This window comes from Ochotona princeps, chromosome 3 (genome assembly GCF_030435755.1).
Source record: "Ochotona princeps isolate mOchPri1 chromosome 3, mOchPri1.hap1, whole genome shotgun sequence".
Classification (NCBI taxonomy): domain Eukaryota; kingdom Metazoa; phylum Chordata; class Mammalia; order Lagomorpha; family Ochotonidae; genus Ochotona; species Ochotona princeps.
The window spans coordinates 113,696,633-113,720,827 of NC_080834.1; the positions used below are offsets into that span (position 1 = coordinate 113,696,633).

At 43.8% G+C, this 24,195-nt stretch overlaps 1 protein-coding gene across 3 annotated transcripts in view; it reads right to left on the minus strand.

The window, feature by feature from the left end:
- FNDC3B (fibronectin type III domain containing 3B) overlaps positions 1 to 24,195 on the minus strand; it is a 342,344-nt gene that overhangs the window by 33,125 nt on the left and 285,024 nt on the right. For all 3 annotated transcript variants that reach the window (XM_058661102.1, XM_058661100.1, XM_058661101.1), the window contains 8 exons: positions 23,929 to 24,067; positions 21,710 to 21,781; positions 19,400 to 19,518; positions 17,448 to 17,553; positions 16,345 to 16,517; positions 13,893 to 14,006; positions 13,407 to 13,556; positions 9,774 to 10,054 (listed from right to left, as the gene is read on the minus strand). In XM_058661102.1, coding sequence (XP_058517085.1) covers positions 9,774 to 10,054; positions 13,407 to 13,556; positions 13,893 to 14,006; positions 16,345 to 16,517; positions 17,448 to 17,553; positions 19,400 to 19,518; positions 21,710 to 21,781; positions 23,929 to 24,067 — 1,154 coding nt within the window. The remainder of the gene's footprint in view (positions 1 to 9,773; positions 10,055 to 13,406; positions 13,557 to 13,892; positions 14,007 to 16,344; positions 16,518 to 17,447; positions 17,554 to 19,399; positions 19,519 to 21,709; positions 21,782 to 23,928; positions 24,068 to 24,195) is intronic.

A 24,195-nucleotide genomic window follows, 5' to 3' on the forward strand; every position in this document is an offset into this window, starting at 1 on the left:
GAACGGTGCAAAGATGACTACTCTCACGGCTCCTATTAACACCAACTACTAGCAATCCCAGCCAGCATAAAAAAACCAAACCAAGACGAAACTTAACCATATGACAAATGAAACGCAGACCACAAAACACTTCTGGAAATACTGAAGACCTACCAAGGTAAAGAGTGACAAAAATGGAAAATTTTGGTATAGGAAAATTTTCAGCACCAAGTCTTTTCCTCATGTGTGGAAGACATATGTTATGAAAGAACTAGACACAGATTAAAAGGAAATTTTTTGAATGCGTTGATGAGAATACTCATAGTCATATGGTATTAATGGATTCAAAAAGTCACCACAGTAAAAATATCAATTTTCTCTCAAATTATCCTACAGGGATATTGTAACTCTCTTCTACCCAATGATCCCAGCTTGATTCTCGGGATATCGAGACAGGCTAATTCTACCATTTGTGTGGAAAAGGGGTTATAAAATAGCTAGCAAAAATCTGAAAATGAAGAACAGAGTGGATTTTAGTACTTAGTCGAAAGCTACAGGCATCAGGACATTGGTAAAGGAAAGTGGCAAATAAAGAGCTGGTAAAGACAGCGCAACAAGCAGCAAGCCTAGAAACAGTTACGCAAACAAGACCAGCTGGTTTTTGACAAATGTTCAGAAGCAATTCAATGGACTGTAATCTACAACTTATAAGTAGAAAACACCGGAGAAGGTCTTTGTCTAGAAGAGGCAAAAGGGTTTTCAGATGTGATGTGTTTCTTACATCAGAGACAAACAAACTAGATTTCAAAAAAAATTAAAAAATTTTACACTGCTTGGAGAATAATGACAAGAACTGGAGAAAACAGGTGCAGATCACACTATCTGACAAAGGATGAGTGCTCACAATTTATAAAGACCTATCGAGGAGTTAACACAAGAGACAGATGATAATAACAAAAACACTGGCAAAGGCATGTTCCACATTATAGGCCCAAGGAAAACGCTAACTAAAAATACATGGAATTATCATTACACGCAGAAAGTGCTGGGAACCAGAGGGTACAACTGAAACTCATTATTTTGCTGGTGAGAAGGCAATATGATTTAGATACTCTGGAAAAGTTCCCTTATAAATACATATTTACTACATGATTCAGTGATCCCATTCCTAGCTATTTACTCTAGGGAAATGAATACACCCTCACCGAGGCCTGCACGCACGTGTTCCTACTGCCTACAGCCTTATGAATACCTGCCTTGGGATTGGGAAGGTGGCCAACACTTATCACTTGATAAAGCACACCCCCTCTCCAAGATAAGGGTCTCAAATTCTCAGGGGCTACCACATCCAAAGAGGAAAATAGCCTTCCTATCCTCCCACAGGAAATGCATGAAACTGCGTCTTGGTATTAATTCAAAGAGTGGTTCTTTCTCCTCTGTGGTTGGAATGTAAAAGATCTTTCTGCATCTAGAGACAGAGAAAAATCTCTTGGACAACAAAGCTGTCAGGTTGCAGAAATGATTATTCTTCCTTTCTCAGGACAAGAGGATTAGAAATTAGATGCCCAGTCTTAGCCTTTCTTCAAATCCATTCTCTTCCTCTTCCTCTTTATAGGACTTCTTAGAGGCCAGGTGCGAGACCTTCTGTGCCATCTGCTGGCCCATAGCCCCTCAGAGCCAGGCTCACCTGTGTTCAACCCACTGCTTTGTGAAGCCCTAAATTTCTTGGCAACTTTAATACCCCCAAAGCAAGGGAGGTTATGGGCCACTTAGATTGCTGTTTTGTTCTGCTCAAGAAACACAAAAACAAACAAGCAAACAAACAAACAAAATACTAGGAGACCCGAGTCAATTGTAAGAATTAAAAATTAATTCAAGATACAAGTATGAAATGTTTGATATCCTTTGTAAAACACTTCTCTCCCTCTAAGTTGCCACGGTGCTTTGGTGTGTACTGAATTTTTCTCATATCCCCAGCGCTAGGTCAGTCTGACCTTTTATCGAGAAGCAGTTCCTGGGCATACAATAGACCTAAGTAAATACATACTATCAAGAACACCACGGTTAAGAATGCTATTCTTAACTCTTTTCTGCAGTGCAGCCTCTTTGGGGATCTTGTTCAGGGGAACCTGGGGGGAAATTATCTAATGCATGTAAGCAACGTTTTCCTTATCTATGAAACGGAGATAGCACAATGCTCTTCGCTTCATTTATAAACAGCATTATTTAAGGGTTATACAACCAGAAAAGGATACATGGTGGCCAAAAGCACTTTGTTGAGCCTTAAAGGGCTAATTTATGGAGCTATTTTCCCCAGTGACTGTTTTTTGAGACTGTTATTCCTTTCCAGTAGTGAATAAAAAACCAGGTGTGGTGCGCATGAAGAATGTCCCAGCGCTCAGCACAACAGGGTCCAGGCTCGCTTGAGCTGGATGGTTACAAGGCCTCGCTTAGAAACGATAGTGATTTGCTGATACTTTTGATGCTCTTCCTTCTTCCGAGTTAGAGCTGATGACCCAGCAAGAACTAAAATGATCTATCACCTTTCTGAAATTTCTGTTGTTATTTGAAAAGCAGGGAGGGAAAGATACTGTGTGTGTGTGAGAGAGATCTTCAGTACACTTCCTAAAAGCCTCAGGGTAGAATTAGACCCAGCAGAGCTGGGCATTTGCTGATTCACACCCCCTTCCCGTCCCCTCCAAAGGTTTCTATCAGCTAAGGCTGGGCCAGGTCAAGCCAGGAGCCTGGAACTGTACTCGGGTCTCAATGTGTGTGTGGCAGGAGTCCTGCTACTCGGACCGTCTTCTGCTGTGTCAGAGGATGTGTGCTGGCAGGAAGGTGGCTGGGAGGTAGACAAGGGACTCAAACCATGTTGGAGATGCAGGCATCTTCGGCAGTGACTCGGACGTTGTAGTACTAGCTTTATTCTAGGTCATCCTCAAGAAGAGGCAAGGAAGACACAGCTCAGGAGTTTAGAAACAAAACAGAAACCATGACAGTGACAGCCCCCACCAAGCAATGGTACTGAGAACTTGGCCTATTTCAGGGAATGTGCTGTTCAACCTATAGTAGGAACTGCGATGCGATCTTCAAAAAGTTTTGGAAAATATACATGATGAAAAAAGCGTGCAATTTAAATAAGAGTGCAGAAAAATGAATCTTTTATTTTTTAAAAAAGATTTATTTGAAAGGCAAATGTGCAAGGAGAGGGAAGGACAGGGAGAGAGAAATCTTCCACCAGCTGGTTAAATCCCCAAATAGCCACAAGGGCCAGGGCTAAGCTGATCTGAAGCCAGTAGTCAGGAATTTTCTCCCAGCCTTTCAAGTGGGAGACCTCAGCCATTCTCTACTGCTTTCCCAGGCCATAAGCAGGTTGCTGGACAGGAAGTGGAATATCCAGGACACAAACCAGCATGTCCATATGAGGACGCTGGTGATGTAGGTGCAGGAGTAGCCAGCTGAGCTAGTGTGCTGGCCCCTAAATTTACCTTTTCATTCGATTTTCCATTAACTTTTAGAAAGGTCCAGCTGCATCTGGAGATGAGGAAACGGAATTTCAACACAGAGGCAGACATAAAATAGCTTGTCTGAATGACAAAGTGGTTAGTAGATGTTGAAGCCTAAGTCAGAGCTAGATAATATTGCCTTTTCGTGCTCAGTTGGTTTTCCATGTGAAAAGACCCGAGTCATGCCTCAGTTGAGTCACCTGCACTGGTCTACAGCATCGATGCCTGTTAGATCAGGAGGTAAACTGGATCCTTTTGGACTCAGAGAGAGCCTCTCCAATCATAACCAAACAAAATATTTTAAGTGAAACACCTAACAGCTGCCAACGCACCAGCACTCAGCAGGCAACCAGCTTGTTTTTTTACTTTATTCAAATCACGTTTGGCTCTGGCATCAGTCACTTACATTTTAAAGTACTCAGTCTAACATGTCCTACAGTTTTATCAAAACACATTTTCCTGTGCAGTTTTGGTGTGGAGGAGATACTATTCTAATACTGAAAGTTACGCTAACAATTGACGCAGAACTGAAGAATGGACAACATGAGGTGATATGTTGTTGCTTCTGGGAAGAATACTAAAAGCTTTGGGCACAGGAGTCAGACAAAGCTAACCAAGGACTGAAGTAGCTCCTGTTTTGTTATAGGGTGAAAACAAATCTCCAGAGAGAGGCGACCCAGGACTAATGAGCAAAACAAAAAATAACCTGAATTCCAAGAATTCACTCAGAAAATCAAAACCGATTTTAATGTTTTAAAATGTGTCTCAATCCCAAATTTGAGAAGTCTAGAGTGGCTGAAGTAACATGTTTATTCTGACACTTCAACAGAAGGATCTGCAATTCACTGTTTTTTTTTTTTCTGTCACTGCTATTGTTCTAGCTTTATCTCAGTTTTTTAAATGTTCAGTTATAGAGATTGAGTACAAGAAAAATAGAATATTACATTCCAATCTAGGGAAGTGATGTATCCCCCAGCAAACGCTATCTTGCTAGGATGATGTGAAATGTCACTTCAATTTTCCAGCAGTCTGCAGCATTCACCAATACATTAAAAATATTGATTAAACAAATCACACTAAAAAGCATATCCCTCATGGATTTTAACCGAAGATCTGCTATTTAAATAGATGTAACTCCATATGCCAAACGCATTCCTGCTACACAGCCTGTTATAGTGCACTTTGTACGCATGCACACATCCAAGTGTTCAACACTAAATACAATGAAAGAATGACTTCGAAGCAGTCACTGCCAACCAGGCAAGATGATGGTTCTTACCAGGACTCACCATCCCAGGGCTGTGGGTGCTAGGAGATGGGGGGATTGGACGATGGTCGAGTGTTGTGGGGATTCAGGCAGGGGCTTGGGTAAGGCCCAAGCAGTAAAACATGGACTGGAGTTTGAGAGGCAGAAGAACGCAGAGGGACAGAGCCAACTACCTGCTTGTCCACTCCCTACACGCCTACAGAAGTGGCCAAGACCTAAAAGTCTTCCACATGGGTGGTCTGAGCCAATGAGCTTGGCTCTCAGGATGCACATTATCAGGAGGCTGCAATCAGAAGCTGGAACTGGGATTCAAACTCAGGATCCCCCACTTGAAATGTGGGCACTCTTGTTCGCTTCATAATTGCTGGGGAAAATATCCATCTTGGCTTTTTATAATTCCTTCCCCACACATGGGTCTATCATCTAATTCAAAAAATGAAGAAAAAATATGAGAGGAGGGATATCATCAGACAGCTTCATAAGAAGTGCACAGCCATGGGTTACATATAGAAGATCCCTTTTGGTGGGGAACCAGTACTCTGTGTGCAGGGCAAAGTTATTCCGAGAACGCTTCCTGGAGGGGGACCCTGAACTGACCTTCCACCAAGCTCCTGTTGCAACTTCTCTGGATGAAGTAAGTGCCCCATCCTCTCTGCTGGCCTAGAACTGTATTCTGCCCTTCATTGCTTAAAGGATAACACCACATTTCCACAGATACATCAGTGTATGCGTGCTCTTCTTTGCCATACACTAATGTCAGATGCCAGGTCCTACACACACCAGGGACCGGAAATGTTACTTCAAAATGAAAACATTACTGCTCATAAGCAGTTTTAAGATGTCAATATGCGTTACGATCTTCTAAAAGGCTAAGTAAGGCCCAGTGCTATGCCCTGCCTTTACAATTTCTCATTAAGAGGGCTGTGGTGGAATGCACGACTTGCATTTCAGCCAGTTCTCAGATGCTGCAGGGTGGTGCAGGTGCGGCTGCTTCAGAGACCACACTTCATGAGTGGCAGTGCTATAGAGGAAGCAGCAAGGTCATCTGAGTTGATTTTATGTACGGAGAGGAAGCTAACAAAACATGAGAAAAGTTTTAAAGATATGGCCATTCGGGGAGCGCTGTGGAATAGGTAGCAAAGCCCCAATGGCGATGCAGGTATACTTTACGGGTGCAAGTTTGAGCCTGAGCTGCTCCACTTCCAATCCAGCTCCCTGCCAATGCACTGGGGAGAGCCGCTGAAGATGGCCCTTGCCATCTACATGGGAGTCCCAGAAGAAGCTCCTGGCTGCCACACGACCCAGCTCTGGTTGTTGTGGCCATTTAGGGAGTGAGCCAGCGGATGAAAGCTGTCTTTCTTTTTGTAACTCTGCCCTTCAAATAAATTAGTTAATTAAATAAACAAAAACCAAAAATCAACAAACCACAGTCATTCACCAGAAGAAGTGATTATCCAGTCACCAGTTGGAGCACTGCTTGTGTACCAGCCAGGCCGGATGACACCAGGGAATCCTCTACCTATCTCAGCTTGCCAGGTCTGGGATTGTGTTGGTAGAGGTGTGCAAAGCAAAGTTATGTCTCCATTTTTAATGAACTTTTCTTGGCCTTCAAACCCAAACACATATAAACCTGCAAACTGAGTTCTAAACTTAAAAGTAATGCCTTTAAATATAGCATTGCCATTCCCATCTAGTTTCTTTCCTTTTTTTAAAAAAAGATTCATTTATTTTTATTGGAAAGGCAGATTAGATTTATAAGAGAAGGAGAGACAGACAGAAAGATCTTTCACACGCTGGGTTACTCTTTGAACTGCTGGAACTGAGCTTATCTGAAGCCACAAGCCAGGAGCTTCCTCCAGGTCTCCAATGCAGGGACAGGGTCCCAAGGTTTTTGGGCTATCCTCTATTGCTTTCCTAGGGAGCTGGATGGGAAGTGGAGTAGCTGGGATACAAACTGACGCCCATATGGGATCCTAGCTCTTGCAAGGTGAGGATTTAGCCATGAGCCATGGTGCTGTGCCCTCCCATTCAATTTCATACAGAATGTTCTAGCAAGCCAACAGGCAGTCCTATAAGCATCAAGAGAGAAAGAATGGGAGTGTCGAAAATATTTTTGTGTAAGATTACCAGAGAGGTGCACAATCTTGTCCTGGCAACACACAGAATGGAAGAGCTGGGAGAATAATGTAGGATTGTTGAAGGTTAAAAAAAAAAATCACACAAAGAAACAAATCTGGTTCAAGTTCCACTGCCTGCTTGAAATCCTTCACTCCTCAGTTTCTATCCAGAACACTATAATCTGTTCACTTATATTTTAACTGAAAAGGAGAAGTCAAAGTTGACTAAAATTATAGCCTTAGTTCCTTGAAATCTTCATTTTGTGGTTCACTATAATTACTGCAATTGTATTTTGAAAGAGTCAAGAGCAGGACTGTGTGTTGCCCAGTATTCTACTATAGAGTTCTCAATTGTGCCTTATAAAAAACTAAATTCCTAAAGCTGAAAAAAATGGGTCTTAAATATGAATGTTTTAATATCCTGATTATGAAATATTGAATTCATAATTTGATTGGCTTAATCCTTTTTTTTTGGACAAGAACACAAACTGACTAGGATCAAAGACTTTTAGAATGAAAGTTTCCCAACTTTCATGTACTCTGTCTCAAATGGCATTTTCCAAGCCACTGTGTAAGATCAAAAGGTGACATCTTTCCAAACACACCTGCTTTTCATATTCAGTGAATAGCCTGGGCATACTAATGTTAAATTATTTAAGCCGTCCCCATTCAATATGTTCAAATAGAGATGAGTTTTACTCTCAAAAATCTAAGCTCATCATTATGTAATTCTATAATACTAAACCATTCTTCGTCACAGAATTATCCTGCGGTATTTTCTAGCATGTTCTAAAATCAACCAGCTTTAAAGAAGAGATCCTTGATAACTGTAATCTGACTGGTATTTAGTCATTAAACAGAGAGACCCAGCATCATTTCCTTCAGGTGAGCTCTTAGACCTAGGTTTCCTCTACGAAGTTGTTGTCATGCCTAGAAACTAAGAATGCTTCCAATGCCATCCTTTTCCAAATCTTCAAGTTATAAAACCCTTTAATCCACTGCAGGAAGAAGTGGAATTCATGGGCTAACACATCTTGCCCTAGAAATCCTTTTTGTCATTTCTGACCTGAGCACTCCATGTTCCGAGGGCTGACCTGAGCCCGCTCTGGGCAGACACAACATCCTGCAGCAGGCTCCAGAGCCAACACAGCTTTTCCATAGGCTGTCTGAGCAGGGGTGGGAGGAACAAAGGGAGACAGTACCCTGGACCTGCGGCCGCACAGACACAGCTGGGAGATGACATTCTCTTGGCCAGCTTCCCCCGGAGGTTGACCTCATGGTCAAGCCTTCTTAAAGTCTCCTCACTTGGGAAATCCCCTCAGAAGACAAGGTCCGATTTTAATTGACTCTGGATTTCCTCAGCACCTGGTTAGAGTGCTCTGGTCACAACAGGTGCATCATACGCAGTGAGCAGACGCAAGTGGAGACAATTGATTTTCTGAAACTGGCAAAAAGGGTAACAGAGAAATAACGCTTTGGGCCTTCCTCTTCCTCTATGCTGTTTCTACCTCAATTGCCACTTCTCATCATGCTGGCCATTCTGAGCCAGGGGGTTTCCTCTTGGAATCTCTACTCGAACTTTGAGCACCAATGTGTTTCCACCTTGGGGGTCATGATCACCTACTACCGAAAGGTGCTCTTTAAGTACCCCTAACCTGTGAGTGCTCTGCAGGCAGGGGTACTATTTTAAAGACACACAGGGTATAGTACTCTGCCTAAAAGAGATTTCTTAGAAGAATAAAAAATATATATACATAAAAAAACCAAAAATTACTGATAGTTTTTTTTAAAGCTAAATTAGGTAAAAGAGCATAGTTTTTAATGGTACAAATTGGTATCGGTCTTCTCCTCTGTCCTTACAGAGCAATGAGAATTCAATTATCGGGCTCTACCACAGTGGCCTAATAGATTCCGCACGGTCTGCTAACACCAGATCTGGATTACGTTTCCACAGTCTTAACATCATCAACATAAGACTGGTGTGTGTGTGTGTGTGTGTGTGTGAGAGAGAGAGAGAGAGAGAGAGTGAGAAAGAGAAACTTTGCGAGAGTTTGAGGGAGAAAACCATATTCAAATCAGTTATAATGATGATTTTGATGATGATTGAATCTACAACACTTACTCACTGTGCATCTGCTATGTAACTGCTCGGTTCTCATGTGAATATTTAATGCTCAGAGACTTATTCCTTACAATGACATAATGTTCTCATTTTATGACAGAAACAGAGATACAGAGAGGTTAAGTGATTTGCCTAAAGACATCCAGCTGATGACCCAAGTATGAATCCTTGCTCTTCCATATCTCTTTGAAAAACTACTCCCTGGGACCCAGGGAGCTGCCTTGCTGCTGCAAACCTGAACAGCCACAGGCATGGCTTCTAATGATACAATACTGTTCACTGCAAATTGCCTGAGTGATAACTTTTAGGCAGTAGTATACGATTTGAAATTGTGAGAAGTCACGGTAGAGAAAAAGATGTGTAGGAAGTGCGTTCAACTAAGGAAGTCTGAAGGAAAGACAGAATGCAAAAGCTACCTGAGTTCTGTGCCCTGGACATGTCCCTTGCAAAATCCCAAGCCAAATTCGTATCGCAAATGCTTTGTAACACGAAATCTACCTTGGAGGAGTTCGGGTGGTAGTCTTGCTTTGAGGTGGGCAGGTCCATGGGTCAGGACAGAGGGTGGTCATGCAGTGAGATGTATTACAGTGGAAATGCAAGGTGATGACCAAGGGGGAGTGCTGATTTAAAGGGATCAGTGAAAACTCTTCTGAGGGGGGTTAGGGATGGTGTGAATTTGTGATTGATTCATTAAGTGTCAAGCAATACGACATCTTAAGCTCTGTTAATATTTAGTGCCCGGATGCTCTGGTGCAGCTGTAGGGGCAGCCTCTTACACTTACCGGTACGTGGTTTCTGGAAGGAGATCTTTCACAACGTGAGTGGTAGTAGTGCCCACAGTGATGCTAATGTCTCCAAGATCTATGTTATAGGCAAGGATTTCAGACCCATTATTGCACGGCTCTTCCCAGCTCAGTACAAGGCACACGAAAGGTGAATCAGGGTTGGTGCTGAGGGGCTCCTCCTCCAGGACACAGAGGGTGGAGACGGGGTCGGGGGCAGATGCTGGTGTCTGGCAAAAGACAAGCTCGCTGTAGGGCCCTGCGCCTGCTTGATTGAAGGCCTAGGAAACAACAAGGAGACCACAGTCACCACACAACATCAGCCTCCATGTCACCGCCATTAAATAATCCAAAGCGGTGCCCACTGTTTCTAGATACAGGAGCAGAATCATATTCTAGGGCTTGGTGCCATAGCTTACTGGCTAAAGTCCACACCTCGTATGCACCAGGATATCATGTAATGCCGGTTCTAATCCCAGCAGCCCCACTTCCCATCCAGCTCTCTACTTCTGTCCTGGGAAAGCAGTTGAGGATGGCCCAAAGCCTTGGGACTCAGCTCCAGTGTGGGAGACCTGGAACAAGTTCCTGGCTCCTGGCTTCAGATCAGTGCAGCTCTGGCTGTTGTGGCCACTTAGAGTGAACCAGCAGATGGAAGATCTTCCTCTATGTGTATCTGATTTTCCAGTAAAAATAAATGAAATCTTAAAAAATAAAAAAAAGAATCAAATTCTAGCAAACGTTCACTTCCATTTCATGACCACTGTCCACAAAGTGCTAATCACATCTTTCTGAAATCAAGCAAAAGACAACGTGGCCACCGCCAACTCTGTACTTCTAGGGTTACTGAGTGTCTACCGTAGCAGTCAGTTGTAATCTGTGCAGTAAATGTTCCATGGCAGGGATCTTCATGTGCCTCTTGCAGAGTGAGGAATACAGTTAAACGACTCTGGCCTCATGTTTGGAGGCAAAGCTGACACTGGAATCTACTTTGCCTGAGTTTGAGGCCTCATGTTGCTCTAACATTGTAAAACTGATTTTTAAAAAGCCTATTAATTTTTTTCCTTTTTAAAAATGAGTCAGTGAAGAATTTAATAAGAGAAAAAAACTATTTTGAAGAAGTGAAAACAGAAACATCAACATCCATGAGATGTGGCAAACACAGCACTGAAAGGGATGTCTACTCTTTGCCATGTGAATGACCAACATCAATTCTCACCCTACCTCCTTCATCAGCGCTGATACTCCGGGCACCTACATTCTTTTCTTTAACCATGTTTAAGCCTTTTTGTTTGTTTAGTTTACTTTAAAAGTAGCATAATAGGGAAGGAGAGGGAAAGAGAAGGGAAGGAGTTGGAAGGGCTGAGCTGATCCAAAGCCAGGAGCCAGGAACCTCTTTTGGGTCTCTCATGCAGGTACAGGGTCCCAAGGCTTTGGGCTGTTCTCAACTGCTTTCCCAGGCTACAAGCAGGGAGCTGAGTGAGAAGCAGTGCTTCTGGGATTAGAACTGGTGCTCATATGGGATCCTGGCGCGTACAATACCAGGACTTTAGCTGCTAGTCTACCATGCTGGGCCCACAGAAGTACTTTGGTACTTCTTAAATAAAAATATTTCCAAGAATATTTTCATGGTGCTGTAATCTGTTGTTGATACTGCTGTTGTGGCTGTTCTAACTCATACCAGTTGTTGACCTTGTTACATGGCTTTTGACTTACAGTAATGTATAGTGATGGAGTACTGGGGTCTGTCATATACAGAAGTGGGGGTATAATGGAACATGCATCCCAGCATTCAGATGAAGAATGGATTCCCAGTGAAACTGTTGGATGTGTGTAGACAATGGGATGCTGGACTGTCTGATACTGTCTGTACCAACAATGTCAGGGTACACTTAGATAAGAGACTGACAGAATTATGATTCCTTATGAAGCACTACACTATTGTAACAAAATGGGAAAAATCTGATGGGGGGTGGGATTTTGGGGAGGGAATCCCAGCCTATACAAAATTGTACCACAATTCAAAATAAAAATATATTTTAAGAAATATTTCCAAGAAGAAAAAAACCTGAAAATTTCTGAGTAAGGCACATATCTCTCTCAATTTTGATAAAGTATATAGTACACATACCATCATGATTTCATTTTTAAGATGTCAAATATTGAAAAGCATATTTAGGCTTAATCTGATTTTGTGGAAATGTCAAATGAAAATCATTTACATGTAGTCCATAGGTAAGAAGAACCCAACACAGATGTGGAAGAGCTCTCCTGGCACAGCTGTCAGGGCAGGAGGGGCGGGCAGGAGGAAGAGCTCCTTCCAGGCTCGGACTGATCAACACAGACATTTAGAAATATTCCCCACCACTGATACCAATATAGGGAGGCAAGCCTATATTGCCAAGTGACGAGATGGGTTGGAAATAAGACCATGTTAAAGAGACACTGAAATGCAAAAACATAGTGGAGCAAAACTCTATTGTGGCGACACAGTTCCTATGTATACCCTGCCCTGTAGCAAGGACAGGAGTGTGGCACATAATTTCACCTTTTTCCAGTGACTCAGCATCATTGTTATGAAGATCGGATAATGTGCCGTGACACTGACTCATGGACAAAGGGACCAATGACATCCCAGGCGCTCCATTCACAAAGGAAGAGCTTAATTACAAATGTTTAAGGCAGTTTTGTCTACAGAATTTCACAGAGAAGTTTCGCTGATCTGGAAAACTGATTTATGAAGGGAATATTTTCTCTCAAGTGGCCAGAAACAGAGGCTGTGCTTGCTATGCATAACTTAGTCTATATTTAAATCCAGTGAGGACATAAACCTGGCATCTTCACTTCTTTATCTGCTCAAATTTAAATGTGTGTGAAAATAGAACTCTTCAAGGTTAACAGCCACGTCTGGTTATTTTTTGTAACTGCCTTGATTACCCTTTCCTGGCACAAAGCAGTGACTAAGAAATATTTCCGAGTAAGTGGAAAGCATCAAACAGAGCACCCTATTTCTCAGGACAACGAGGCTTTACAAAAGAAACCACTGACCCAAGTAACAAGGGAAAATAAAAGTAAAGCCATGACTAATCACACACTCCAGAGTCAGGCTAAAAAGCAACTGTTCCTGACATCACCCTCTTCGGAGTCTCCAGCGGAGCCTTGGTCCTTGGGGACGAGCGGTGGCAGAACAGCTCAGAGTACTCTCATATTGGGCTCTGGCGCCACTTCACAGGTGCTATTTGACTTTTGTGTCATTTGTCAGTTGAAAAGTGACTTTTCTATGTAAATATGCCCTTCAGGGCAATTCGGAGGCACCTTCCTGAAGAAGCGCCAACTTTTCCTTGGGCTCATCATTACTGAATGATCTGATACACCAGCAAGATACGGAAGCAGGAAAGAGTACAGTGCAGAAGTATCTGGATCTTTTTTTCCCTCTTATTCCTAGGACCAGCTAGAGAAACAAAAAATGACTGTAAAATACCAAAATAACTATGCTTACATGTACATATGATACCACACAGACACACGCCTACTCGTCCCGGTGGTCGTCATCAATAAGCCTTGGAGCTGTCTTTTCAAAGTGTCCTTTATGGAACACCTGTCCGTGTGAGCTATGACTCCGTACTGTCAACCCACCTGTAATCTGCAGCAATACTGGGCAGCAGGCAACAGATCTCTTATCTCGAAGCAGGTGTCTGTTCCATGATAAATGAGTTCTAGGGATTCCTCATCTTCTCCCCACTCCAACCTGTATTCTGAGATGTCAGCCCCGGAGCTCTCAGGACTCTGGGAAGTAGAAAGGGACCAGAAGAGCGGTTGAGAAGAAAATCCTAGGCTCATATTAATGTTGAATGGACTAAACTGGAAACCAGAGCAACATGCCCCAGGATACTTCAAATACATGTACAAGAAAAGCAGGAGATGCCCAACTTCCCCTTGATCTCGGCAAGCAATAAAATGTCTACAGTTTTAACTGCATACAAGCAAGTGGCAAAGGACATTACTGTATAAGGAGGGGTGGGGGGAAAGTCTGTTCCATGTATACTTGGGTTTTCTGGTTTCTTTATAACTACTTATATGTGATGGTAAAGTGGAAACAACAAAAACTGAAGCTAAACTTACCTCCCAAGCTACTAGAACACATCCATCGGGCGTAAAAGAAATACAAGGTGCTTTGCATTGTCCAGGAGGCCCTGCAGCAGTGGTAATTTCCGAGACGTCAGAATAGGGCCCGTACTGAAAGAGAAAACCACCAGAAGCTTGGAGGTGTGTGTCTGCCTGGGCATGTTCACAAAAGCTTAAACTGAATCAAGGCCAGGCCAGCATCGCCACCAACATAAGCACAAAGGATTCAAAATATTAACCTAATGGCTTTCATTTTCAACTGCATGCATCTAAGCTTTTCTCCTACATTTGCCCAGAGCAGTAAATATCTATTACACTTAGGGTATTGGAGAAAGTTCTTGGAAAACAAAATTATAGAGATGCTTATTCCAGTGCAAACATTCTTGAAATCCACACTTAAAAAAAATCATGCGTCCTTCCCATATTTTTTTGAAAGTCTCTCCTATGCTTTTTTTGTTGTTGTCGTTATTCAGTACTAATTTTTAGCACAGTTTAAACTCATAAAAAAATCTACCTAGAATTATTGGTTATCAAATTCTACGATTGTGGCATTTTTTCAGTGATCCTCAGCAGTGCTGCCACTGAGAAGGTTGAAACTGCATTGAGCTCTGTTCTCTGTTGTATTGTCAGTGACTGCGGTGCTTGGAGTCAGGCATCATTGTAGGTTGGACACGTTTTGAGAGAGCCTTAACTACCTGATTACCTGAACCACCTGTTTTTGTTGTCGAGTACAAGCTGTAATTCAATGAGCTGGGGACACTGAGTTAGCACGTCAAACTGCCACCTGCACTGACGGTATTCCACATGCGCACTGGTTCAAGACCTGGTTGACGGGTCTTCTGATCGAGCTCCCTTGCTAATGTGCCTGAGAAGGCAGCAGAGGACGGGCCCCAGTACGTATGTGGGAGATCCAGAGGAAGCTTCTGGCTCCTAGCTTCAGCCTGGCCTAACCCTGATTGTTCATTTGGGGAATGAACCAGGAGATAGAAGACCTCTCATGGTCTCTCTCTCTCTCTCACTCTGCTCTCTTTTCTCTCACTAACACTGCCTCCCAAATAAATAAATTAAATCTTAAAAAAAAAAATCAGTGAGGTATCACCCCACCAGAATCAGAATGGCTATATAGGCAAAACAAGAAATAACAAATGCTGCAAAAGATTTGGGAGAAAAAACAAAGAGTTGGGGGCAAAGATCAAAACAACACCTAGGCTAATGCTTTTCAAAAGAGCAAACAGAAGATTTTAATGAGTCTCTCATTTGCCATCAAAACTTGTAAAGATACTGGAGAGGAGGAGGAGGGGGAATTCTAAAAGGGACTTCATCAGGGACCACGGTCATGCAGATGCTGACTTGCAGCACAATAGAAATAAACCAGTTTCTTCCTGGCTGGGAAAGGAGCAAGAAGCTAACACCGCAGACTGCCCTGCTGCCCGTCGGTGTGTGTTGTGGCACACTGCCCTGAGGAGCTGATGGGGAGCAGGCACAGCAGCATCAGCGGGCGCCACCGGCCACCTTCTTCTACTCACACAGTGATGGGCTTCTCTCCTGTCACCAATAAGGCTTTAATGCTTAGACCCCTTTCTTCCATGCTAGTATCTGCACTGTGTCTGAAATTCTTTGCTAGTGGGGAATTAAAAGAGATTCAGCTCCTGCTCAAATGTGAGCTTTTGCTTCAGACCAACATTTGCACAGCCAACGGTGGTTGCCATGGAACCGATTTAAATACACTTCACTTCTGGAACACTCCAACAGGACCCCTTAGATGCAGGGGGGATAAATGTTACCGGCAATATGGCGTCACTGTGCAGTGTTTTTCTTAGCTTTCAATATTGTGTTGATTAATAAAATGCATTTGCATGGATCTTACCTATGGAAACCACTGGCCCATGTAGGAGCCTTCCTATCAGCTGACTTCACTGGTATCTTTCTGCCTTTAATAGTTTCTCTGACACACCAGAAAGCCCCATGGGTCTTAGGTCACTGACTGTCATTATGAATCGCCCTCAAATCTGTCATTCTGTAATTTCAAAGGAAGGAAAAAAAAAAAAGAACAGAGCCCCCACTCCTATGACTAACACAAAGATACGCTTAATCTGACCACTGCAGGTGGGCCAGAAGGAAACAAAATAAACAGATACCCCAGGCTCTCCCCAGGCCCTCCTCAACTCCAGCTTGAAAACTGACCTAAGACATCACCGGCTCATAAGGCAATATGGTATGGAATTCAGATCTGGACTTTTGTATAGTCCGAGCTTTCCACAACTGAGAGAGCCAATGAGGGGACAGGAAATTAGCAAATTAGTAAAACCTATCAGAAGTCTGTACAGGGCGAAGCTCTGACTCAACCTTGAGTATCTTAATAGTATTATATGAACACTAAGGAAAACAGAAAATTCCTAATATTGCTACACCCGCATGGAAGTACCCAGGTGCAGAGTGGCACACTCACCCCTCCGTCGTTCAGAGCCCTGACCCTGAAGCGGTACGTGGTTCCTGGAAGCAGGTTGCCCACTGTGCACTCAAGCTCTGGCCCGTGGTACACCTCCGAGGCTACCGCTTCCGGCTCCGTCATTTCCACGCTGTACTCGGACACCTCACAGCCACTCTCGGATGCAGGAACATCTGGAAATGGACAAGTTCTTCCATCTCAGAACGTGTTTGTGTGTCCAGGCAACCAAATCACACCTGCTTTTCCACAGGCTTTGCAAAATCTTACACAGGGGCACTGTCTTTGGTGTCTGGGTTTAACAAGAGAACCCTTTCTCCATGCATCCAAAAAAAGAAAAAAAAAATTCTCAGTGAAGTCATCATCCATGCTTTGCAAAGTCAAGTACCTCTCAAGATACTTTATCACGGTAACATAAGGAATCTCCAAATAAGAAACCATGGAGCAAATTTCTGCACATTTTAAAGAAAAGTAAAGGGAGAAACAGAAGCCAAATCTCTTTAATCTGATGCCAAGGGGCGTGCAAAATCAAGATACAGGACCCAACTCTGTCACAATATTTCATTCTATTTCAGATACAAATGGTGGGAGAGAGAAAAAAAAAAGCCAGCCTGCTTGGATTCTGTTCATTTACTCTTCAATTGCACAGGTTCTAACCTGTGGCCCAACAGGGCACACTAACACGGCTTAACTCAATGTCATGAAAACAGCAGGATCCACACTCCACAGGGCAGTGGGGGGTCACACACAGAGGAGGGGGTGCCCTACAAAGTAGCTCTTGGGCTGATCTCTGAGTGCTACTTTTCTTTATGAGTCAAGTTGAGAAATTCCTGGCAGGTTTTATTCCCTGAAACCACATTCAGAAAAGTGTCCAGTGGAGGGCAGGGCATGACCAGTACGTGCGGCATTAAGAAAATGATGCTGCCACTAGGTGGGCACACAAGCCAAGCGAGCACATGATTACGGGAAAGGGACATGTTCAGTAGGAAAAATAATAAAGATACAGGTTTTCACAAGGAAATCTTGAAGCTTCATACCAGGGCCTTACATCTCAGTCTCCAACTGTTTAAACTTGACGATGTTAGCATGAAGATGTGTTTACTCACCCCACTCCAGGTGGACTTCTCTGTGCCTTGGTCTGCCTAGGACCCTCGGCGGCCGACACTGTCCTGGTGCAATGCTCAGGGTGCGCACGGGAAGGCTCTCAGAACACTGTGGGACAAACAGCAGAGCCTGTCATCCCAGCCTCTGGGACTGCCCTGGATCTCCACCCTCACTAACGGGCCAGCCCCATCTCAGAACCAGACACGTGATCACGGGGGATATACAGTGTATGTTGCTGTATTTTGGTTTTCCTTTCAAGAGGTGGATAGAGAGGGAACAAACAAGACGGAGCGCTTGTAGCTGATGCTTTGTCTCCTAAATGCCCCCAGTGGCCAAGACTGGGCCAGGCCAAAGCCAGGAGCCACAATCATACTCCAGCAGGGTCTCAGTCACTTGAAACGTCACTGTTGCATCCACACAGGGAGGAAGCTGGATGCAGGAGCTGGAGCCAGATGTTGCACCCAGGAACTCTGCTGAGGGATGGCGATGTTTTCACTGATAGGCTAAGTGCACCCTGCCTTTTCACAAAATACACTCTTCCTGTGGCTGTGCCTGTGTGTTTTAAGCGTGGCCAGACACTGCAGGTGACACTGGTTAATAAGAGTGATTATTCTGAAGGCAGATGATTAGATGTGAGCACTATATAGCCTAAGTACACAACGATTTTCCTTTAAGCCAACTATGAACACGAAATGACAGCTGGATGAAATTTTCAAATGGTGCCAGAAGTGGCCAACCACTCACACCGAGCAGAAAAGCAAGTCAAGACAGGATTCATCAACAGCACGTGACATTAACCAGCAGGCTTTGTTAACAAATAGGCCAATTCTGAGGGACCCAGTGGTGCAGAAGCTGCCTCCCGGCTCAGGAGAGGAGCAGGCCAGGCGGAGGAGCCACACTGCTCGGCAAGCTGGACCCCACACCTGCTGGCAGTGCAGCCTCGGCAATGCCTCCTGCAGAAGAGGGCTGCACAGATACTCTGCGACTGTGAGCTCCATGGGCTCCACCTCGAAGGCCTGCCAGGGAGCCCTGGTGCTACAGAGGAATGGTCCTGCTGGACTGTCTTCTCCCAGGGCCAATCTAGATGTGACAGTACTGCTGTCCTTGGGGGAGGAAAAACCACTTGCAAGAACATGCTGGAGGTGGGCTGACTAGGCAGGCATTCTCTTGATAGGCCAATCCAACACTGGGGTGTAGGCCTCTCTCTCTTTCCTCTCTCTACACATTAAAAGTTTCAAGCCATAATGTTAAAGATTTCTATAGTGAAAACACCTGTGACTACCTTGCTTGGTATCCTGTTTTCTGAGTGTAAGTGAAAGCCATGCAGACAATAATTTTCTCATTGTGTTTGCAGGTTTGTCAGGTTATCCTGCGTCTACGAAACACCATGTGGCAGAACCGTGTGTCTTCTGACGTGTTAACTGGCTGCTCCAAGGTCTCCTAGATAGAAGACCACGAGAGGATGACTGTTGCCTACCGATGTGCGCAGTGGGCACTGCACAACTGCTATTTAGGGGTGACCGCAGATACCTAGTTTTTACAAGTTCCCAGCAGGGGGCAGTGAAGTACTTCCAGGAATGGCCAGGGCTGATAACAGCAGAGCTGTGTGGGAGGGCTCGTCCTCTTTCTTTTTCCCTTAACTGTGAATTCTATACTTTTTTATCACTGAAATAACTGAGGTGTCCCCTGTTTAACAAATGCAAATTCCAGACTGTTTCCAACCTTCGCATGTGATCACGACAACGCCTTCTTGAAAAACAACCAACAACCCTACGTGGGAAAGGGCGGCTTCGCTCTGAAACACAGCTTGGATATTCCCACATCTCATTTCCCGAGGTGGCGCTACGGCAGGCAGCACCGCCAGATGCTTTTTTTTTTTAAGCTGCAATGTTACCCTGCCGTTACAGGTAGCTGGTGTGAACATGGTCCATCTCGTCCTGTGGACGTGACCCACCTGGCTGTGTCCCCCAGTGCTGATGCAGCACGCGCGGACCTTGTACAAAGTGCCTGGCTTCAGGTGGTCGAAGGTGTACTCAGCAGCCGCTCCGCTGTACGCCACTTCCCACTGATTCCCTGCAAAAGAAGACTCGCGTCTAAGTTTATGCTTTCCGTAAACACTTCACTGCAACAACCAGTTTCCATAAAAACTCTCTTGTAAAATTCTTTTTAATATAGACAGGACTCTCTTTCCATTTCCTTTACAAAGTTGAATACTAAAATAGAACAGAGTCATATTTAAACTTAGTGCCGTTGGCTAGACTATGGAATGGCATCATTATTATGTGTGCTGCCTATGGGTTTAGACATGGGAAACTAGTTGGCATGGGAGGTGTGGTAAAAGGGCAGTGCCATCTAAGCTGGCGGTGCGAAGGCCCTGGGGCAGCTGTGGACATGGTGGCCTGTCAGCCCTGAGGCTCTGGTGGGTGTGGGTGCTGCTGAGATCTGGAGCCCAAAGCTGTGGACGTGGTGGCCTGTCCGCCCTGAGGCCCTCCCTGTGTGCGGGTGCTGTTGAGATTTGGAGCCCACAAAAAGTATCTACTGAGTCCTTGGATGAAGGGAAGCCTGGTGTGCCTCATGGAGCCCAGGGGGCTGGAAACAAAAGACCCAAGTGTCCATGGCTCCCCAGGAGTAAAGAAAGTGGGGGACCAGTGCAGCCAGATGAGGCCTGATGAGGAAACCACGGAGCAGGCATCAGGGCACCTTCAACCCTCGTGCTCAAACCCCTACCTGGGCACCACCAAGTAGGCCAGGCTAAGTTTGCTCCTGTGAAAACTATGTTTCCAGTTGATTGCCCTATAAAAGTCTTTCATTCCATGAAGCTGTTACAGGAAAAATCCTCTCACTCTGCCCATTCGGTTTTTGAAAAGAGTGATGTGTACACACACATGCCGGGAGCTGCATGTTAGGTTGGATACATGGTGAAGTTGCCCGCAGCGGGGCCGGGGGAGTATGGAGAATACTGAGGACCGTGACCCTGGCAGTGTGGCGCAGGAAGCCTGCATTGAGAAGGTGAGTGGCAGCAGCGCTGACTGCCACGACTGAAGCAGTCGGGCCTCTACGCACAGGCAAAGCCATTCACCCTAAGGACAGACTGGCACCTGCTGTGAGAATTCACAATGAGCTGCTCACACAGGTGTGGCTTTGTTCCTGGGTTAGGCTTTCTCATGTACAAAGCTAAGTCATATTTTTAGCATGAAATACGTTTTTTGGTTTAAGAACATCTGTGTCCATCTCAAAGAATTCTCCTATTTTCAGCTTAAAATGGGACTCAATACACTTAAAAAACAAAACAAAACAAAACAAAACCCAAAGCAAAACCAAAACCATTTTCCACCCTTTCCCCATCCCTCACCCTCCCCCCCCAAAAAACCAAAAAACCAAAAAGCTGACCACATGGGCTGCCTTGGTGGAGAACACGGGCCATTGGGGTGTTGACACCGCGTGTCTGTAACTGCTACTAGCAACTCAGTTCTTGCTCTATGCATGCATTGCTTTTCAAAAGCCACTAGTTAAGGAATTAGCACACTTGAGGATAAATGTCATCTAAATTCTTGTAACTTCCCTGTAGTCTGTTCCAGTCTGGCACGTCTTATTAGAAATAAAAGACAAGGATTTTTGAAAAGACACCATTCTTCAGGATTTCTAACTGTTTCTCTTTACCCATGCTTGTGTGTGTGATATGCTTTTTTTTTTTTTAATTTTTCAAGTTTCGACTTCATCGATTTCTTCTTTTTTCTTCTTCATGTTTGTGTGATTTGTTAAGGAAGAAGCGAAGTAACATTCACAAAGGTGGAGAGAGACATCTGTGACATGTGGCAGACAGCGCCCCTGCCACCAGCCCCCAGTGTCACACACTGTGTGCCATCAGACACGGGACTTGGGACCCCACCCAGCTCCCCTACTGTCTGCAACTTCTCCTTCCAGCTGATTGTTCCATGTTGTTGCCGGTGGGCCAAGTGCAAGGAATACAGAAAATTTACTCTACAACTCTGCAACTGCATCCTAAACAATACACATGTTGCAACTGAAAAAAAAAACAAAAAAACAGAAAACCCTAACAATGACCAAAATGTTTTTGAAGCACTCTGACCCCTCGCATGACATCTGAAAAACTGTCAATATGTGATTGATGTTTATTGCGCTAGCAATGTCTTTAGAGTTAATGACTTCCTGCTATTGCCATACGGATATTTACCATATGAAAAAATAGGGTTTGTTGTTGGATTTGTATAATACAAAACACAAAACCAAAAAACCACCTCACCGTCAGAGTTTCCATCGGTGATCTCCAGCAAGTACTTGAGAATTTCGGAACCGCCGCTGTCCTTGGGGGGATCTGGAAAGTAAGCCAATGTCAAGTTAGTACTGATAGGGCGCTTTATTGGCAAACATTATTAGAACATATAAAATCACACAACATTTCCCTGTCTTAAATGAAAACTTGCCAAAAGCATGACAATTAACAGAATTCACAGAAGTCCTGCCTTGAAAACAAACAAACCAGCAAACCCTAAATATTATCAAATCATTGACATTCTTAGATATCAAAGGGTTAGCACTTGTTTAGTGGAGCACTAGTAAAACTCGAAACGGGAACTGATTTTTCGAAGAGTTGTGGGACTGGATTTCCTGAGAATTCTGAAGGCAGCTCTTCAGTGTTTGCTGATTTTCATGCAAGAGGACTTTTCATGGTTTTTTTTTTTTTTGTGGTATTTATTATTTCACTCTTTTTTAAAAATGTCACTGATTTTACCAATAATGCATTCTTTTTGAGATGAAGGGAAGGAGAGAGAGATACACATTTATTGACCAAAGATACAAGGCGTCCCAATGGAATAACTTCATTCTGTGTCACAGTTCAGGGTACAAAAGGAGGCGAGGCAGCGCATGGAGCAGGCCCATGAGAAGGTGGTACCGGCTGAGTCGGACAGACCATCGGCACCTCCACCACACAATACCCCCAGGAATTCTATTTTCAGAACCAACACCACTGTCTTGTTTTTGTGAAACTATGAAGCAGCACCTCCCTGCTACCTCCATATTCTCAGGACATGAGATCGTCCTAAGAAGCTGTGACGTTAACTCCTGTAAGCTAAGGAGATGCATGTCCTCTTACGGACACACCTCAGTTAGATATGTACGACAACCATCACACAGCTACTGTCACCACACACAGCTGAACCTAACAGTTAAATGCTGCCACATCTTTCCAGCGTTTACCGAGGAAGAGAGCTCTGTAGTCTGGCACAAACCACACTTAAATTCTTACAGTCTCTTCTTGATACCAACTGTTTTCTAAGGAAACACATACACTAATAATCTTTCCTCACAATTACCAGGTAATTGATTATGTGTTGTGGATCTTCAATGATTCACTATGTTTTCAGCTCTCCTTGTATTACTGGAATGTTTACGTAATTATTTAGGCATTTATTTGCCTGTTATGCGTAAGGATCATATGATGCTAGGAAACGTTATACACATCCTGTTTTATATTGTTACAGAGTTTTATCAACCTATTAGTTGCATTCATTGCATTGAAATAGCTGCGAAGGACAGGTGGGCCACAAATTCCTAGATACTCCCAAGTCCCATAGGAGTTCAATATTAAAAATTCCTCAAGTTCAAAACCCCGATCATACACAAACAATAATGAAAACAACAAGGCTCCCAAGTCTTTTAAAATAAAACATTCTGTACACTAAACTTTAAGTAAGATGAAACACCTGAATTCTAAAACTTATTTATAATATTGTCTTTAGGAGTTAATGTTTTTCTATTAAATAGGACTATTTCTGCAGGGTAAACTATTGAAGAACTTGATATGTACATACACAGACATACTTATCTTCAAAGCAGTATTTATTTCAAAGGTAGAGCAATAAAGAGAAAGAGAGGGAGGGAGGGAGGGAGGGAGGGAGAAAGAAAGAGAGAGAGAGAGAGAGAGAGAGAGAGACAGCTCTTTCATCCACTGGCTTACTTCCCAAATGGCTGCAACAGCTAGGGTTGGGGTCGGGCTGAAGCCAGAAATCAGGAATCCATGCTGGTCTCTCACATGCTGGTAGGAGCCCCAGCACTTCAACACATGTTAATAGAGAGCTGGATCATAACTGGAGCAACTGGACTTGAACCAGCATCCTGAAATGGGATGTGGTATGGCAAGGGTGGCTTGACCAGCTGTGCCACATGTTGGCCCCTGAATTGTATATTCACATCAGCAATACATTAACAATAAAGCATAAAATATGTAATAGAGCAAAACAGTAAAATAAATGGGACAGTCTTAAAGTTAACAGTTTCCATTTCCATTAAATTCAATTGCTCAGTACAATTTGTGGGAATTCCCACAATGTTGCCAATATGTATGTTCGAAATGCATAAAACACAAACAACACTGCCAATTTCTTCGACTCGTCACTACTGAAATTAATCAGCTTTTCAAAACCTGTCCAAGGAAGCAGTAACAGTGGCTGCCAAACATACCCCATTTGACACTAAAGCTGTGGGATGTGACTGGCCCTTTAACCAGGGGTCTTGTGGGAGGTCCAGGTCTGTCGGGACTTGTGGTGCAAACCAAAACTTCACTGGGGCAGCTTTTCCCTTCTGCGTTAGAAGCAGTCAGCTGTAACACAATCCAGAACACATTGACATGCTTTAGTTATCAGGTATTACCACATCAACAGTGTTTTTGTTTTTATATGGCAAGTTCAAGGCATCTGTAAATTCGGGTATAGGCAAATTCAAATGTGC